The sequence below is a fragment of the Lutra lutra genome, chromosome 14 (genome assembly GCF_902655055.1).
Source record: "Lutra lutra chromosome 14, mLutLut1.2, whole genome shotgun sequence".
NCBI classification, from domain to species: domain Eukaryota; kingdom Metazoa; phylum Chordata; class Mammalia; order Carnivora; family Mustelidae; genus Lutra; species Lutra lutra.
Genome location: NC_062291.1, coordinates 73478118 through 73498996, shown reverse-complemented (window position 1 = coordinate 73498996; position 20879 = coordinate 73478118). Strand labels below are relative to the sequence as shown.

Sequence of the window (20879 nt, the reverse complement as noted above, 5' to 3'; positions counted from 1 at the left end):
ATGTACTATAAAGCATAAATTTTAAAAATCAAAATTAAAAATAACATTACTAGAAATCCTAATATTTTCTTCCCACATTCCAGTAAGTCATCTTGGGTTCCATCCCACTTAACACTAATTTAAACAAATCATATCCTGGCCAAATAGGTATTACCCCATGTAAGTACACTAACCAACCTGACTACAGTAGTTGACTGTCACCAGCACACACTAACAAAAATTCCTCTATTGACTGGCCTCAGTGGTAGCAAATAGTATATGCTTCGTCAGCTCTCACATCTAGTGGAAGAGGAAGGAGCTGTTTATACCACACCCTTTGCATGATTTGGGGTGAAAAATAATTGACTACTAGTGGACTGCCACTGGAAGACCATTACCATTTCTCCTCCAGCAAATCAAACCTCCTTTAAAATACTGCATTCCCACTGCGTATCTTTCCCAATCTCAACCAAGCTTCAAATAATTGCCAAGACCAAACAGTACCTTCAGGATGGATGTTACTAAGACCAGTATCAAAAAAGATTTCAGCATTTTAATCTTTTACTTGCTGTGTGTCAATACTTAACTGTACATAAGTTATATTGGAATTGATAGCAGCCAATCGGGTACTTAGCAGTCTTTTGCTCAAATATTTGAACATCAGATTGTTGAACAAATATTATAATTAGGCATTTACTTCAAGATTTCTGGCCATGTTAAATATGCTTACAGTAAAGCTGACTTCATACTGAGTAAAGAAGCTACAGGCATAGGAGAAGAAATTAAGTTACCAGGCAAGATACTCCATTTTGAAAAGATTTGATTCAGTTGTACTTATTTTTTACTGATTGTTAGAGAGAATATATTATTCACTCCTAATATTTCCATGGAGGGATTTTAATTAGAGTGACACTCTTCACCTCTCTGCCCATATCTCACTCCTTCCTTCTTCCTCAATGGAGAAGGGGGGGGCCTTCTGATTGGTAAGGTAAGGAGAAAAAAATGGGGTGTTGAAAGCTGCACCAACTCCAGGCTGAGGGAATGCATTATGCTTCCTTTCTTCCAAGCACTGTAAGAGCCCTGCCCAGAAACACGGACCAGCAGTTGCTTACCTCTGGCTGCAGGTGAATTTAATTTTGAAGTGAAATATTAAATAGCCCATTATGGCCACACATGAATGAAAGTCCTGTTCTCCGGAGGCCCCTGGGTGGCTCAGTCAGTTAAACATCCAGCTCCTGGTTTTGGCTCGGGTCGTGATCTCAGGGTTGTGAGATGGAGCCCTGTATCAGGCTTTACACTCAGCACAGAGTCTGCTTAAGACTTTCTCTCCCTCAGCCCCTCCCCACCATGTGCACATGTGCACTCTCTCTCTCTCAAATAAATAAATCTTTAATTTTAAAAAAATCATGTTCTCCATATTAGCATCCATAAACCTGATATTTTAAACATTAATGATCTGACTTCAAAGCCTATTTCTCAACTAATTCTGAACTCAAAAATTCTAACAATTATATTCCCAAATATGAGGATTCTAGCCTATTAAGCATTTTTTTTCCTCAGCATTGTCTTAAGTCACTGAGATGACTATACAACCCAAGCAATTTTTTTAGTCATACAGTCTCTTCCCCATGGTATCCTTCTCAAATTCATCTACCGTCTAATAATAAATAAGGACAACCTTTTTCCCTTCTGGCTAAACTGACTTCACATCTACTAATCATTTTTTTTTTTTTTTTTTTTTAAAGATTTTATTTATTTATTTGACAGAGAGAAATCACAAGTAAGCAGAGAGGCAGGCAGAGAGAGAGGAGGAAGCAGGCTCCCCGCTGAGCAGAAAGCCCGATGCGGGGCTCGAACCCAGGACCTGGGATCATGACCTGAGCCGAAGGCAGCGGCTTAACCCACTGAGCCACCCAGGCGCCCCTCTACTAATCATTTTTAAACCTTAAGCTGTCTGTATTTTTCCTATTCGCTTTTAGGTGTTATATGGTTCAGCTGTCTTAAAGGTATAATCGTTACCTTTGGCTCAAGTAGTATTTCAGAATGAAATGAATGGTGTGAATAGTATCCTGTGGATCAAATAGGACCAAATAGATAAGATAGCTAAAATGTCAAAGCATCTTCAAGAATCCAAATATTAATTAGTAAACTTATGCCAACCATTCAGTGTTAATTCCCATCATTCATGGCAGACCAAAGAGAGGAAGGCGAGGGAAGTAAACAAAGCATGATAAAAAACTAAATTCACAAATCATCCTGCATTATTACTGCTGTTAAAAATAATAAAACTCGGGACGCCTGGGTGGCTCAGTGGGTTAAAGCCTCTGCCTTCGGCTCAGGTCATGATCTCAGGGTCCTGGGATCGAGCCCGGCATCGGGCTCTCTGCTCAGCGGGGAGCCTGCTTCCCTTCCTCTCTCTCTGCCTGCCTCTCTGCCTACTTGTGATCTCTGTCTGTCAAATAAATAAAATCTTTTAAAAAAATAAATAAATAAAAAATTAAAAAAAATAATAAAACTCAATTCACCATCATGCTTAAGGAAATAATTTAATTTTCTGGTTAACTAAACAATATGATTAACTGAAACTCAAGAATACCTTTTTTCAATGACTTGTTGCTAAATGTGTTCCTGAATTTGTTTCTTTTTATTGCTTTGTTAACAAATTGCCACAAACATAGAAGCTTCAAACAACATACCTTTATTATTTCACAGTTCTATAAGTCAGAAGTCCCTGTGGACTCAGATGAGCACTAGCTGAGCTAGACTCTTATCTAGAACCTTTTGAAAAGAATCCACTTCTAAACCCATTCAGCTTGTTGACAGAATTCAGTTCCTTGAGGTTATAGGGCTGAGAGTCCCATTTCCTTGACAACTATTGGTTAAGGGATGCTCTCAGGTCCAGAGGCCACTCTCCAGTCCTTTCCACATGTTCTCCTCCGTCTTCAAACCAGCAATAGTATGTCAAATTCTCTTTGCACCTCCAGTCTTTGACTTCCCCTTCTACTAGCAACCTGAAAAAACTGCTTTTAAAGGGCTCATGTGACTTGATTAAGTCTACTCAAATAATCTCCCTTCAGCCATATAACATAACTATGACAGTAACACCAGGGGACAAAGGTCAAGAGGGTCTTCTTAAAATTATGCTTACCACACTTATATATTACTGAGTTTCTGGAGCTAATGTGTTTTCATAACTCAGGATGGTTAAATACCTCAGGAACATCATTATCAAAGTTAATTTTCACATATCTAAAGTATAAGATTAGTCTGATTTTATACTACCTATATAAAATACCCTGTAAATTATTTAAGTCACAGATAAAAATTTACTTAGTTTGACTTTCTCCCTAAGTAGACTACAGAAAAAATATATACACATAGTCATTCACTGATTCAAATATATTTATTAAATGGGGCAATATTCCTGGCATGGGGGATAAGAACAGTGAACTTTAAAAGATCTCTAAAGAGTAGATTAGTGGCAATCTAGTGCTAGGGAGTAGGGAAGAAAATAGAAAGTGACTGCTCAGGTTATTTAATGGAATAACAAAATGTTTAAAGTTATGGTTATAGTTTCACAACTGTAGTATTTAAAAACCATTAAATCGTGTACTTTAAACTGGTGAGATTTATGGTATGTAAATTATATCTCAATAAAGCCGTTAATATAAAAAGTGGAGGAAAAACATGGTAAAAGAAACTGTCTTTGCCCTCCTGGACCTTACATTCCGGGCAATGCTGTCCAGGACCTCCTGCAATGATAGAACAGTTCTATATATTTACTGTTCAATATGGGAGCCACTCAGTACATGTGGCTATTGAGCCCTTGAAATATGGCCAGTGCAACAAAGGAACTGACCCTTTAAAATTTAACTTTAACTACTTTTAATAGATATATGTGGCTAGTAACTGCCAGGGTGGACAATATGGTTATAAAAGGGGAAAGACAAAATACAAATAGCAAATAAAAGTAGAGTATGTAAAGTGATGATACATACATAGAGGAATATGGCCTATTCCCCATCACTCTGATATGTATTTACAGAAATACATCAGGTATATGTATGTATATACATAATATATAAATATATTTGTAATATGTGTAAATATATATAAATGTACATTGTATCTATATGTTTCTCTGTGTAATATAGATGTAAATGTTTGGATTATTTGAGCAATTAAAAACAGGAAGAATCTTTTATCCTTGTTGTATAATCTTCCTAAGCTTTTTGAAAAAATATATTTAAAAACTACTTTTGAGACCATTCCATGTCTTGAAAAAATAAGTTTTCAAGCTATACATATAAGGTGACCATTATTTGACTTTCTTTCCTATGATACAATGATTCTTACCATTTGGAGATCTGAGATCACTTTTGAGAATTTTGTAAAAGCTCAACACCCCCTGCCTACAAAAACTCATATAAATAATATATCAAAACATAGAAAATGCTCTTAGAGTTTCTACTCTTTTATGAGACACAGAGAATCAACTTGACAGTTTTTAATGTACACGGTGCTTTAAAAAAAAAATGTTTACATGTTTCCTATAAAAATCCTAAGTATCTTCCCCTCCCCACTGGGAGAAAATGTGGAGGTAGGGTCCCTCAGTGATCTCTGCCATGCACTAAATAAGTGCCAGCAAGGAGGCGCCAGCCCTGATGCTCATCACTGGGGTTGCAGCAGCGGCAGTTATCCTGGGGTAGACCATCCCCACCCTGCACTACGCAAATGACAGCAGAGTCAGCACCCCTCATCTTCCTAACTAGAGAATGGAAAGGGATTACACAAAGATGAAGATGATGAAAAAGGAGATCTTTCAAATCTGTGTTTGAAGTCCTGGGTACACCCGCAGGTAGCCCATATGTGAAATAGATCTCAACCAACAAAGCAAAAAAGTTTTAGAATTTAACTACGGTATGGAATATCACCTGCATTTCAGAATGGTCTCTTTGGAACAGACAAACAGGGCAGAGCAGAATGGTACAACCAAGGCTTTGGAAACTAAACTGGCATTCGAGGGGCGCCTGGGTGGCTCAGTGGGTTGGGCCGCTGCCTTCGGCTCAGGTCACGATCCCAGGTCCTGGGTTCGAGCCCCACATCAGGCTTTCTGCTCAGCAGGGAGCCTGCTTCCTCCTCTCTCTCTGCCTGCCTCTCTGCTTACTTGTGATTTCTCTCTGTCAAATAAATAAATGAAATCTTTAAAAAAAAATAAATAAAATAAACTGGCATTCGAATCTCAGCACAAAAATGGACAAGCACACTCCTCCATATATACCCAAGAGAAATGAAAACATATGTCCACACAAAAATTTCGTACACAAAAATTCACAGCAGCATTATTCGTAATAGTCAAAGGGTAGAAACAACTCAAATGTCCAATAATTGATAACTGAATTAAAATGTAGAATATCCATACAATGGAATATTATTCAGCAATAAAAAGGAATGGACACATGGTACATGAATGAAACCTGAAAACATGCAATGTGAAAGAAGCTCATGACAAAAGACTGGAATCATTATATGATCCCATTTATATAACATGTCCACAAGAGGCAAGTTCACAGAGACAGAAAGCAAATTAGTGGCTACCCGATTAGTGGAGTTGGTGGGTGGGAGAAATATAGAATGAGTGCTGATGGAAATGGGGTTTCTTTATGTGATGATTAAAAAAAAGTTCAAAAATTAGATATGGTGATGGCTGCACCACTCTCTGAATATCCTAAAAACAACTGGGCCATTTAAAGTGGTGAATATTATGTTATATAAGTTACAACTAAATAAAGCTGTTATATATTTAAAAAAAAAAAAAAAAAAGTGAAGGTCATGTAGGCAGAACCAGAACAAGTTGATTGCCTCCTAAAACATAATTTTTAAACAGGAACCAGAATTTCATACACAATACTCAAAATGTCCATGATATAATTCAAAATTACTTGCCATACCAAGAAACAAGAAAATCTCAACTCATCTGAAAAAGATAATCAGAAGTTACCATCACTGCTCTGGTAAAGATGGTAGAATTATCTATCAAGAATCTTAAAGCAGCTATCAGAAAAAAAATACAAGAAGCTGCAGATACTTTCAAAACAAATATAGAAATACAGTTTCAAGCAAAGAAACAGAAGACATAAAGAATAAAATGGAAAATACAATAAATGAAACTTTTTGTATCAGTTCACAAGATGGGACCAATAACAGAATGGAGATAACAGAGGAAAGAATCAATGAACATAAAGATAGATAAATAAAAGTTATCCAACCTGAATAGAAAGAAAACAGACTGAATAGGGCTTTAGTGACCTAGAAGTCAATAACAAAGATCTAATATTTTTCTCTTTGGGGTCAAAGGAAAGAAGAAAGAGTGTGTAGCTGAAAAACTGATAACAGAAAATTTTACAAATTCTGAAAAAGATATAAACCTACAGAGCAAGAAGCAGAGCAATTAACAAGAAAAACTCAAAGAATTCCATACCCACACATAGCATAAGCAAATTTCTGAAAATTTAAAAGAAAAAAAATGAAAGCCAGAAGAAAACGACACATTAGGTAGAAAACAAGAATCTGAATGACAATAGATTCGTCATCAGAAAACTTAAGAGTCACTGCTTTAAATATTCTAGCTCTCAGGAAAAGAAGAGATATAATCAAATTTGTATTCTAGGAAGCAAACTTTGGTAGCAATAAAGAAGAGAACAGCAAGGGGAAAATTAGAAGAAAAATGAATTAAAGAGCTACTGCAACAACCCAGTAGAGAAAAATTCAGGACTTTACTAAAACAATGACCACAGAGATGAAAAAGGATGGCAAACCTTAAGAATGACAGCAATACATACACGTACAGATGGACTCTTAAAGGAGAAATTCTGTCTTTCCATTAAAAATGGCTGGGAAAAAGTACCACTGCTACCAGAATATGCAAGATGTCCCAAGTAACAGATTGCTGAGGATAGAAATCCCCTAATTCTGTGTATGAACCCACATAAGACTCAGAATCAATGTGAGCAGCCCATATGAGGAACAGACCCAAAAGCAGCTTAATGAAGGATTTGAGAACTGAAATAAAACTAAAACACTGCACAAGTCTCAGAATAATCCCTGAGTGGCATGTGTGCATTCAGATCCAAAGGCTTTATAACCACTGCCCTCAGAAAGCATGACAGAGAATTTGCTACTTGAACCTAACTGATTTGTTGCTTACTAAATAAAAATAAACAAATAAAAAGATAGATCAATAAATCAACATTCCCCAGAACATAACAAGATCCATAACCTATGCAAAATAACCTTGATAATGTCCAGAATAAATCCAAAAATCACTCGACATACAAAGAACTAGGAAAATATACACAGTTCTCAAGGGAAAAGATAATCAATGGATGTCAGAAAATCCTAAAATCCAAAAATTTGCATCATCAGACAGACATTAACGATTATAACTAGATACCATGAGACAAAGGTAAAGACAATAAAATGAAATGAAAAGAGAGACATTCTCAACAAAGAAAGAAAAATCATCAAAAAGAACAAAATGGAAAGGTTAAGAATGTAAAATACCACATCCTACATTTTAAACTGACTGGATGGTTTCAAAAGCAGAATGCAGATAACAGAGGCAATAGTTAGTGAAGCTAATGATAATTCAAAAGAAATAACACAATCTGAAGAAAGAGAAAAGATTAAAAAAAGAAAGAAAAAGATCAGAACCTCATGGACCTGTGTAGCTAAATCAAAAACCTAACATTAGTGTCACTGAAGTCCCAGAAGAAGAAACAAAAAAGACTACTGCAAATATATTAAAAGAAATAATGGTTTTTCTAAAATCCCATTTTGGTGAAAGACATAAATATAAATTCAAAAAGCTCAGTAAACCCTACCACTCATGGTAAATTTAAAGAAACCTACATCCAGATACATAATTTGAACTGCTTAAAACAAAAAATGTAGAAAAATCTTGAAAGCAGCTAGAGAAAAATGACATTATATACATAGGAGAAAAACAATTAGCATGACTGCAGACTTCCCATCAGAAACCATGAAAGGCCAGAAAAAAATTGAGCAACCTGTTTTAAAATGCTGAAAGAAAAGAATTGAGAACCTAGGATTCTGTTCCTGTAAAAATATCCTTCACTAAACAAGGCAAAATAAAGGTATTGCTAGGTCAAAAAAATTTTTAGAAAATACATCAGCAACAGTCATGTTTGAAAAGAAATGGACCCCCCCCCCAAAAAAAAAAAGTGGTTCACACTAAAGGGAAATGACCCTAAAAGGAAATTTCTCTCTAGCGATAAGCAAAGAGCAAAAGAAAGAAAAGATATCTGAGAAAATATAAAAGACAACTTTTCTCCTCTTAAGTTCTTTAAAATATGTATATTGTTGAAAGCAAAATTTATAACTTTATCTAATAGGGTTTGCCATACAAGTAGATGTGATGTATATGACAATTATAACAAAGGCCAGTGGAGATGGATAAATGGACAAATAGAGTTCTAAAACTTATTACCTGAAGAAAAATAATATTAACTCTGAATAGATTATTAAAAGTTAGGTATACATACTGTAATTACTAACATACTAGCATAACCACTAAAACATAATATGAAGACATATACCCAAAATAAGTCAGAGAAAAACAATTATAATATGGCTTCATTCATAAGTGGAACATAAAGAACAGTGCAGAGGACAATAGGGGAAGGGAGGGAAAACTGAATGGGAAGAAATCAGAGAGGGAGACAAACCATGAGAGACTCTTAACTCCAGGAAACAAACTGAGGATTGCAGAAAGGGAGTTGGGTGGAGGGATGGGGTAGCGGGGTAATGAGCATTAAGGAAAGCACATGATGTGATGAGCACTGGATGTTATACACAACTAATGAATCACTGAAAATTACACCAAAAATAATGATGTATTATATGTTGGCTAATTGAATTTAAATTTTTTTAAAAAGCATATACCTAAAGGGCCAATAGCAAATTAAAATAGAATGCCAAAATATATCCAAATACATTATATGTAAAAAGTCTCAATAAACAAATAGAGATAACTAGATTGGATTGAAATACGTATATATAATAGAGTAGCTATTAATATCAAAGAAGACTTGAAAGCAGAAACAATTACCAAAGAAAAAGAGGAAGAAAATGATACTATGATAAATGGATCAGCTCACCAAAAAACTTAGCAGTTCTAATTGTATATGCACCCATCAAAAAAACTTTGAAAAACAGGCAAAACTGACAGAAGTGAAAGGAGACAGACAAATCCATAGTTACAATTAGAGACTTCAACACTCCTCTCTCAGTAATCAACCGAACTAGATGAAATATTGTATGGATAAAGAATATGTGAACAATTACAACAACCAACATGACCTAATTGAGATTTTTATAACATTCCACTCAACAGAAGAATGTATATTCTTTTCAATTGCAAATGTAAAAATGCACCACAATACACCATATTTTTTTCCAGAAACAAGTCTTTTTTTTTTTAAGATTTAATTTATTTATTTGACAGAGACACAGCAAGAGAGGGAACATAAGCAGAGGGAGTGGGAGAGGGAGAAGCAGGCCTCCAGCAGAGCAGGGAGCCCGATGTGGGGCTGCATCCCAGGACACTGGGATCATGACCTGAGCCAAAGGTCATAACCAACTGAGCCATGCAGGTGCCCCCAGAAACAAGTCTTAATAAATTTATAACTGAAATCATACAAGGAATTCCTTTGAACATAACAGACTTTAATTAGGAATAAGTAACAGAAAAATCTTTAGTAAATCCCCAAATATTTGAAAGTTAAACAAAATTGTTCTACATAAGCCAAAGAGAATGTCTAAAGGAAAATCAGAAAGTATATTGAACTGAATAAAAATGAAAGTACTACATATCAGTATGTGAGATGCAGCTAAAGCAGCTTAGAAGAACACAAACAGCATTAGAAAACTTTCATTAGAAAGGAAGACACACCTCAAATTAACAATGTGAACTTTTCATCTTAAGAAATTAGAATAAAAGAAAATTAACACCAAAGGAAGCAGCAATCAATGAAACTGAAAATAACAACAAAAGAAAAAATAGCAGGAATCAATGAAACCAAACATATTCTTTTTTCTTTTTAAGATTTTATTTATTTGACAGAGAGAGAGAGAGAGAGAGAGAGATCACAAGGAGGCAGAGAGGCAGGCAGAGAGAGAGGAGGAAGCAGGCTCCCCGCTGAGCAGAGAGCCCGATGCCGGGCTCGATCCCAGGACCCTGGGATCATGACCTGAGCCGAAGGCAGAGGCTTTAACCCACTGAGCCACCCAGGTGCCCCCAAACATATTCTTTGAAAAGATCAATAACACCAATAAATATCTAGCCAGACTAAGCAAGAAAAAAGAAAGAAAATGTAAACTACCAATATCAGAAATGGAAGAAATATTACTAAAGATGCCACAGACTTCAAAATCATAATAAGGGAATACTGTACAAATGTTAGGCTCACAAATTTGAAAACTTGAAATGGACCAATCTTTCTAAGACAATCTACCAAAATGCACTCAAAAAGAAGCCAAGGAAATGAACATCCTTACAACTAATTTAAAAGCTAAATTCATAGTTGCAAGCCTTTCCACAAAGAAAGGGCCAGGCCCTTTATTTGGTCCATCTGAGCATTAAGGAGGGCACATGATGTGATGAACACTGGGTGTTACACAAAACTAAATGATGATGAATTTTACTGACATTGATGAAAAAAAGTAATACCAATTCTACATAAATTCTTCCAGAAAAAAGAAGGGAGGCACTTCTAATTCATTTTATAGGGCATGATAAGAAATCAAACAAAATCATTATGACAAGAAAATAAAACCCATTACAAGAAAAGAAAATTACAAAGTACTATTCTTTGAGAACACAGAAGCAAAAATCCTCAACAAAATAACAGCAAATCAAATAAGCTACTGAAACTAAATGGGTTTAGCAACATTGCAGGCAAGATACAAATTCAATATACAAAAATCAATTGTATTTCCACATAATAAAGATGAACAAATAGAAAGTGAAATTAAAAGAAACAATATCAACTACAACAGCATCAAAGAACATAAACTAGGTATAAATCTAACAAAATACATGTAGGATCTTTATATCTCTACAAAATACTTATGCATGAAATCCATGAAAACCTAAATAAATGAAGAAATATATCACGTTAATGGACTGGAGAAGTCAACATTGTTTAGATGTCAGTTCTTCCTAAAATGATCTCAAGTCAACACAATACCACCCAAAATCCCAGTGTCTGAACTGATATACTGATAAACAGATTCTAAAATGTGGAAAAGCAAATGAATTAGAACAACTAAATGAATTCTCAAAAATAAAAATAGCTATAGGAATCTCTCTATCTAATTTCAAGACTTACTACAAAGCTACAATAGTCAAAAAAGACTCTCAAAAAGACAGACATATGGGCCAAAGGAACAGAACAAAATCAAGAAACAAATATAGAGATAAACATACCCAAGTGATTTTCAACAAAGGTACAAAGACACGAGAAAAAAAAGATCATCTTTTCAATAGTCATCTCATAATGAAAAAAGGGGTCAATTTATCAAGAAGATATAAAATTTCATGCACTTAATAACAGGGCTTCAAAATAAATGAAGCAAAACAGATAAGACTGCAGGGAGAAATAGATAAATGCAAAATTATAATTGAAGATTTTAATACCTCTCTCTCAATAACTAATAGAAGTAGACAGAAAATCAGAAAGGTTTTAGAAAACAAACAAAACTACAAATCAACTCAAGCTAACTTAAATTTATAGAACATTCTATCCATTACACACATTCTTTTCACAAGCACAAGGAATGCTTCCCAAGATGGACAATATTCTGGCCAATAAATTTTAACAAATTCTATATATATTATATAAATTGAACTTGTAGTTAAATATGCTAAGTCAAATAAATTTCTATTAATTAAATTGAATCTGGAGTTAAAGAAAATTCCAGGCCTCAAGGGCTTCAGTGGTGAATTCTACCAAACACATAATGAAAAAATAATGCCAATTCTACACAAACTCTTCCAGCAAAGTAAACAAGGAAGGTCCCAACTCATTCTGTGAGGCTGGCATTACACTGATTCTAAAACTGTGCAAAGACATTATAAGAACGCTACAGACCAATATCCTTCATGAACATATACACAAAAATTCTAAGCAAAATTTTAAATCAAATCCAAATAATATATAAAGAAAGAAAATATATCATTTCAGATGGCTCTCATCTCAGGAATGTAACATTGGTTCAACATTTAAAAACTAAGCAACAGAATTCATAATATCAATGAACAATCAGAAAAATGATATGATGATCTCAACACATGCAGAAAACACAATCCAATATATATCTCCAATAAAGGCTCTTATCAAACTAGGAACAGAAGGAAGCATCCTCAATGTGATAAAAGGGATTTATAAAAATCTTATAGAAACATTACACTTAGCTTAAAGATTAAATATTGTCCCCCTAAATCATGAATAGCATATAGTTGACCACTCTCATCCCATGTATAGATCACAGCAATGGAGGTTCCAGCCAGTGAAATAAGGCAAGAAAAATAAAAGGCACCAAGATTATAAAGAAAGGAGCAAAGGTATTTGTATATGCAAACAACATAATTATCTATTTGGAAAATCAGAAAGAATTTACAGAAATCTATAATTAATGGTTTAGCAAGATTGAAAGGTATAAGATTAATAAACACAGTTGTATTTCTATATAATAGCAACAATCAGAAATCAAAACTATAAAGGATATAATCAAAAAATGTGAAATATTTAAGGAAAAATCTGACAAGCACTGTGAAACTTGTTCAATGAAAATTTTAAAAGACTGCTGAGAGATTTAAAAAGACCTAAACAGGGGTGCCTGGGTGGCTGAGGTGTTAAGCATCTGCCTTTGGCTCAGGTCATGATTCCAGGGTCCTTGGATCAAGCCCCACATCGGGCTCCCTGCTCAGCCGGAAGCCTGCTTCTCCCTCTCCCACTCCCCCTGCTTATGTTCCCTCTCTCACTGTGTCTCTCTCTGTCAAATAAATAAATAAAAATATTTTTTAATAAATAAATAAATAAACCTAAACAAAAGGAGATATACCAGGTTCAGGAGTCAGAAAACTCAGTGTTAATAAGGCATCAACTGTCCCCCAAATTCATCTACAGCTTCAACACAATCCAAAGTAAAATCCCAGCAGGCTTTTTTTGTAGAAATTGGCAAGCTGATTCTGAAAATCATATGGAAATGCAAAGAACCAGAATAACCAAATAATAGAATAACCAGAATAATTTTAAAAAGAACAAAATTAAAGGACTTACCACTTGCTGACTTGAAGACTTATAAAGCTACAATAATCAAGAGGTTATTGTCTTGATGTACAAATAGACAAAGAAATCAATGGAACAGAGAATTCAGAAATATACACAAGTACATGAACAACTGAGTTTGGCAAAGATACAAAGTGACATCTCAGAGAAAGGAGAGTCTTTTTGTTTTTTTTTAAGATTTTATTTATTTATTTTAGAGAGAGAGAGAGTGGGAAATGGGCAGAGGAAGAGGGAGAGAGAGAATCCCAAGCAGACTCCATGCTGAGCAGAAGAGCTCAGTGTGGGGCTCAATCCCAGGACCCTGAGATCAAGATCTGAGCTGAAATCAAGAGTCAGACACTTAACCAACTGAGCCACCACAGGCCCCAAGAATAGTGTTTTTAAAATGGTCCTGAAGACTGAATTTCTACATGCTGAAGAAAAAGAAAAGAACTGAGATTCATAGAGATCCATACCTCTTACATATACAGAAATTAACTCAAAATGAACTATAAACCTACATGTAAAATCTAAAACTATAAAACTTCTAGAAAAAAAAATTAAAGAGAAATTATGACTTAAGCCAAGGTTTCTTAGATCCAAAACCAAAAGTAAATTTCATAAAAGAAAATGATAAACTGAAGTTCAACAAATTTAAAACTTGTGTTCTTTGAAAACACTGTTCAGAGAATGAAAACCCCAGCCTGGGAAAAAACATTTGCAAATGATGTATCTAAAAAGGAACTAGTATCTAGACATGTAAAGAACCCATAAAAATGAATAACAAGAAAAAAAAATCTTTTTTCTAATGTGCAAAAGATCATTTTTTTTTAAAGATTTTATTTATTTATTTGACAGACAGAGATCACAAGTAGGCAGAGAGGCAGGCAGAGAGAGAGAGAGGGAGAAGCAGGCTTCCTGCTGAGCAGAGAGCCCGATGCGGGGCTCGATCCCAGGACCCTAGGATCATGACCTGAGCCGAAGGCAGAGGCTTTAACGCACTGAGCCACCCAGGTGCTCCAAGATCTTTTTTTTTTTTTAAGATTTTATTTATTTAGGGCGCCTGGGTGGCTCAGTGGATTAAGCCGCTGCCTTCGGCTCAGGTCATGATCTCGGGGTCCTGGGATCGAGTCCCGCATCGGGCTCTCTGCTCAGCAGGGAGCCTGCTTCCCTCTCTCTCTCTCTCTCTCTCTGCCTGCCTCTCCGTCTACTTGTGATCTCTCTCTGTCAAATAAATAAATAAAATCTTTAAAAAAAAAAAAAAAAAAAAAAAAAAAAAAAAAAAGATTTTATTTATTTATTTGACAGAGACAAAGCAAGAAAGGGAACACAAGCAGGGGGAATGGGAGAGGGAGAAGTAGGCTTCCCACTGAGCAGGGAGTCCAATCCAGGACCCTGGGTTCATAACCTGAGCTGAAGGCAGACAGCGAATGACTGAGCCACCCAGGCGCCCCAGTGTGCAAAAGTTCTGAACAAATACCTCACCAAGAAGATATACAGATAGCAAATAAGCACATGACAAAATGCTCAACATCATCTCATTAGAGAAATGCAAATTAAAACCACAATGAGTAAAAAAAATTTTTAAAAAATAAAATAAATAAAATAAAATAAAAAAATAAATAAATAAATAAATAAAATAAAAATAAAACCACAATGAGATACTACTACATACCACATAGAAAAGTTGTAAGCCCCGGGATGGGTTCCATGTTCAGCTGGGGGTCCACTTGTCCCTCTCCCGCTGCCCCTCTCCCACACCCACCAGATCCTGCTCTCCCTCTTCCCCTCCCCAGCTCATGCTCGTTCTCTCTCTCAAATAAATAAATAAATAAAATCTTTGAAAATCATGTTACTCCAAGTAACTTACTTTATCAATTTAGGTCTTAGAAATACTCTAATTTTAAATTTCTACTCTGTAATTATGTTTTAATAACATAAAAAGAACCCATGGATATAATTATATATTATAATCCTATTTTCCCCTTTTTTAAAAAGATTTTATTAATTTATTTATTTGACAGAGATAGAAAGAGAAGGGGAATACAGCAAGGGCAGAGGGAGAGGGAGAAGCATGTTCCCACTGAGCAGGGAGCCGGATGTGAGGCTCGATCCCAAGACCCAGGGATCATGACCTGAGCCAAAGGCAGATGCTTACCAACCTAGCCACCCAGGTGCCCCTATAATCCTAGTTTAAAATAAAGAACACTGGGGCACCTGGATGGCTCAGTGGGTTAAGCAACAGGCTCTTCACTGCAGCTCAGGTCAAGATCTCAGTATGATGAGATCAAGCCCCAAGATGGGCTCCTTGCTGGGCTGTAGAGCCTACTTATGATTCTCTCTTTGAAGGGTTGGCTGGGTGGCTCAGTGGATTAAGCATCTGCCTTCTGCTCAAGTCATGATCCCAGGGTCCCTGATCAGCAGGGAGTCTGCTTCTGCTTCTCCCTTTGCCCCTCCCTATCCACTCCAACACCAGCTAGCTCCTGCTCTCTATCAAATAAAAAGAACCTTCAAAAAAAAAAAAAACATAGATTCTATCACCCCCTCTTTCTCTGGCCCCCCCAACACACTCTTTCTCTCCTGCTAAAAAAATTAATCAATTAAAATAAAATAAATATGACTGTTACAGAAGGGAGTGGGGAGAGGATGGGTTAGATAGGTGATGGGATGAGTACCCAGGTGTTATATGGAAGTGTTAAATCACTGTATTATACACCTGAAATTAATATTGCACTGTATGTTAATGAACTAGAATTTAAATAAAAACTTTAAAAAATTTATGGGTAAAAACATTAAAATTTTAAATAAAAAAATACAGACCAGAGGTCACGGAGCATTCAGTGTAACTTTATAGTTACTGACAGTTTTCCTAGTCTTAATAGAAAGGATTGAAATGTGTGTTTTTTGACCAGAAGCTAAGGAAACATATTTACATATTTGACCCTGCCCCTTTCTGTGTATAATAGCAATGAAGTTCCTCATTATTATATCCCCATTTTCGGGCTGTCAGAAGAAATAGAATACTTCCATTATAAATGCAAGAATTTCAGTATCCACATTTGACTAATCTAAAAGGTTAAAAAAAATCTATATACACATTAAACATATAATAAGATGTAAAGATGATTTTAGAAAAATATTCAATAAAAATTTTAATAAATTTACATTTAGAAATTATTCACAATATGAGATATTTTCCAATCTCGGATCATTAATGTAGTTTATTTTGCTTACAAACTAGAAGTCATAGTTTCCTATGTCACATTAGCAAGAAAATGTCCAAGTCTGAACACAAAATATAAATTTATATAAATATAAATCTCAATTACTCTACAGAAATGATTCTAAAGAACTAGTTTCTAAAAGAGAATGCCATTCATTTAAATAAAGTTTGTAGTAAAATGTTTTCTAGTCTAATGTTATACTAGCCTAATTCAAGTAAATAGAATCCAAGTTAGCATATATTATATCCTTAATTCTTATATTTCATATTGGCACTGTCCTTTCTGATTCTCAGTCCCAAACCCTTCAGCCTAGTTTTAGCCAAAGATAAGTATTCATTTTTACCTATGTGAGAAATGGCTTATAATTCTGAGTGTTTTGTTCTTTAAATAGAAACTGAAGATGGAAATCAGTGCTAAGAAAACTAAAGTACCACTTCTGATACCATATTTGCTTCTGCATTCCCCCACCCACCCACCATCAATCTTCCATTCTAAAGAACCATTTGAAGGATTCTCTTATTCCCTAGTGAAATCCCCACGGTAGGAAAAAAACTAAGTTACCATGGAACCAGCCAATTAATTTTGACACCTGCTTACCAAGATTGATCATTTTTTATATCTGTTTGCTAGGTTGCTATCCTTCAGCTTAGTAAAAGATTTTCAAGATAATTAATGAAGTGAGAATTTCCAGTTAGTCTTTCCCACTATGTTATTCCTTCAACTGCTGAATAAAAGAAGCCACCATCCTCAAATAAACCTTTTTTAGCTTAGCATATACTTTACCATGAAGAATTCTTTTCTTCTAAATTGATTCTTCCCTTTAACATTAAATACCACATTTTACCCCTAAGAGTATACATAAAACACGGAATAGTACCAGTTATATTTACTATAATTAATAGCCTGTATTCCACAGAGAAATGAAAAGGTACTTACCAATAGAGTACAATGAATCACAGGAAATAAGTTTCCAAGGAAATGATTTATATTCAATGATTAATTCAGGGTTAACTGTTATTTAACTATATTTAAGAAGCTATTTCTATTTTACTCACTAATGTGTAAAGTTTATGAACAGCATCTTATGTTATTAAGATAGTTTAACTTGATCTGTGATCTTTCCTACTAACTGAGACAGTATCTGCTAGCAAGGTTGCAGGCTGCTGATCTAGCTAGCTGATTAACAAGTTCCACTACCATAAAATGTAGAAAGGAGCTTCTCAAAATCATAGCAATCTCTGTCCTCTTTAGATAAATAGACCAAATACACCCACAAAAAGGCCAAAATCCCTAAACCACATATACAATGGGTTATCTTCCTACTTACAGAAAGACGTAAAAAATTGATGCAGCTTTATTCATTGTTGGCTGCCAGTTTATATGTTCAAAATTCTTGCTTGATAAAAAGGCTGGCTGTAACTGTCATAGCCAAAGTTTCAAAACACTTAAGTAAAAAAGGCTACCAACAAGCACAATTCAGTAAGATATCTTTCCTTATCTTGAAACACTTTTTAAAACTTTTAATTAGCACCTCTTTCAAATTAAAAAAAAGTATCAAAAAACTACAGTATTATACTAATTTATTAGGAAGCGAGAAAACATTTCAGTCTACTGAAACAAATGAATTTCATGAAGCTTCATTTTAAGATTTCACTTCCAGAAACCGCTGTAAATTAATTTAAATAGTAGGATCTACCTAAAATTTAAAAGTGCCCTTTTAAAAAATACAGTTTCACAAGTTTTAAGGGGCATGGTTTAAATTAGCAATAGTTAAAATAAATAAATAAATAAATAAATAAATAAATGGAAAATATGCTGTATTTAAAACTCCCAGGACATTTTCCTATAATCCATTAATAACGTGAACCATACTTCCTACCTTTGCCTTAGAGCCCAAGACACTTCACTTAGATTTTGCTATCATCCTGACAATAAATATCCGGAATCTACATAGTGTAATTGCAGAGCCGCAAAACAGCCAGCCAATTTCACAGTAACTATCTAGAAGTCTGAGAAGTTGACTCAGTGGCTGCTATCTGCAAATTGTCAGATGGCTACCTCAACTATCTGACTTGCTGCTCCCTCCAATTTACCCATTTCTTCTCATATCAGGCAGGAAAGCCAATAAGGGGAGGGTACCTTTGCTGTTGTAAAGCAAACTCCTTACGGCCTTGAGCTTCAGAGAAAAACCAAAGTGATGCTCTCACACAACAGCTCATAGTGAAATAAACAGTTCGAAAAACCCACTACTTCCCTGCATTAAAAAAGCCCACATAGTTCATCATTTTATGTTACCCAAAGTCACTCTTGTATTCCCGATCAAAACTGCCGTAGCAAATTTGACACAGTATATTGGCTAAAAGTAAACATTCTGGAGTTAGGCTAGTTGACTTGGAATAACTCTGCCCTTAGTACTGTGTAATCTTGCACAAATGATTTAAATTCACTGCCTCGAGTTCTCTCCGTAAATCCAGCATAATCATCCTAGGAACTCACAGAGTTGTGAGGGACAAATGAGATAATCCACGTCAGGCGCTTAACAGTGTTTGGCACAGAGTAAGCCCATCATAAACTCTTAGGATCACAATTATCATACTAAATAAACTAAAATGTTCGCAGTGGTTACCTCTAGAGAGGAGTAGGATGGGAGTAGAGGGAGGTACTGGTAGCCCGTAACTTTAACCTTTACACTTCTGCATTGTTTGAATGTTTCGCAATGTTCAAGTATTTCATGAGTTACTTGCACGATTTTTGATTAATAAACAGTGACCTAACAAAAATGGTGTTTGGCACCGTAACTGAATATGGAAATAAATGCTCAAGAGCGAGGGACCAAAAGCCGTTGCGGACACCTGGACCATCGCGAGGGCTTCGAGTGCCCGGCGGGCAGGGCTCCCCGAGGCCGAGTGTCCCGGGCGCCTGGGTTGCAGGGGGGCGGCGCGCTGCGGGCTGTTCCCAGCCCCGGGACCCGAGGCCGCGTAGAGGGCGGGGGCGCAGAGGATGGGAGGGAACACGACCGGTGCGGGGCAGGGTTGAGGTGCGGGGTCGCGAAGACACTTACTTGAACCTGCCCTGGCAGTGCTGGCACTGGTCCCCCACCCAGCCCGGGTCGCAGAGGCAAGTGGAGTTGACACAGCGGCCCGAGAAGCAGGAGCCGGTCCTCTCGCACGGCTTGGACTGGGACACCTGCGCGTAGAGGGCCAGGTAGAGGAAGCCATAGCACAGCAGCCAGCTGTTCCCGTCCAGCAGCCAGGAGGAGGCGCCACCGCCGCCGCCGCCGCCGCCCGCCGGCCGAGCCCTCCACAGCCCCGGGGCCGCCGGCTGCGGGGGACCAATGCGGGCCCGGCCCCCCGGCTCCATCTTCTCGGGCGCCCCGGTCCGGCCGGGCTGCGCTCGCGGGCGCGGACAGCGATGCTCCAGGGTCGCGGGGGGAGGGGGGGGATTCGGCCGGAGAAAACCTCGCCGCCGCCGCCGCTTCTCCTCCTCCTCACCGGCGCCTGCCCCAGTCCAGCTCCCCGGTCTGGAGGGACAGATCCCAGTCGCCGTCGCCTCTGTTCGGCCCCCTGCAGTCGCACTCGGGCATCGCCTCTCGGTCTCTTGACCTTGTCCTCAGCGAATGGAGCCCACCGCCGCGGCGACCCGGGCCGGGCCGGAGGCGGAGAGCGGGCGGCGCGGGCGGCGCGGAGCGCTCCGGAGGGGACCTGCGGGAGGGGGAGGGGACCCCGCGCGCGGCCCCGCCTCGCCCGCGGCTCGCGCCAACTGCCTCGGCTCCGGCCCCGCGCGCCAGGGAGGGCGGGGGCCCGCGGGAGCCCCGAGGTGGGCGCGCCCAACCCAGGAGGGGAATTCGGGAAGCGGGGCTCAGTTCCGCACCGCCAGGCCGGCGGCCAACAGCCCCCCAGCAGCCATCTTCTCTCCTGTGCCGTCAGCCGGGCACCAGGGCTGCGGCTGGAGCCCGCGGTGCGTTGGGCCGCCTGCCCCCACTCGCGCGTGCCCACGCTCCCCCCCCACAGACCCAGCGCTGTGGTCTCGTCCCGCCCTGACAGGGACCGGGGACTCCCCCGCGCGCGCCCACCCGGCCCGGCCCGAGAGCTGAAGCGAGACTGGCCCCCCAGGTGTGGCCCGCGCGCCGCGGTGCCCTTCCCCTCGGCGCGCGGGGGGGACCCGGCCCCGCTCGCGCCACGAGCCCCCTGATCCCCACCAGCGAAAGAGCAGACCCGGCCGGCTTCGCAGCTTCAGCAAAAAAGAAGCCCTTCCCATCGGCCGTCTACAGCTGCAAAAGTGCAGCGCTTTTCCCCCCCGCGTCTCCCCTTCCTCCGCCCCATCC

At 38.0% G+C, this 20879-nt stretch overlaps 1 protein-coding gene across 7 annotated transcripts in view; it reads right to left on the bottom strand.

Annotated features, from left to right (window-relative positions):
* The window catches only part of ATRNL1 (attractin like 1), an 817982-nt gene extending 797927 nt beyond the window's left edge, over nt 1-20055 (bottom strand). For all 7 annotated transcript variants that reach the window (XM_047702609.1, XM_047702610.1, XM_047702611.1 and 4 more), the window contains exon 1: nt 19617-20055. In XM_047702609.1, coding sequence (XP_047558565.1) covers nt 19617-19915 — 299 coding nt within the window. In that variant the 5' untranslated portion in view covers nt 19916-20055. The remainder of the gene's footprint in view (nt 1-19616) is intronic.
* Nucleotides 20056-20879: the final 824 nt, after the last annotated feature.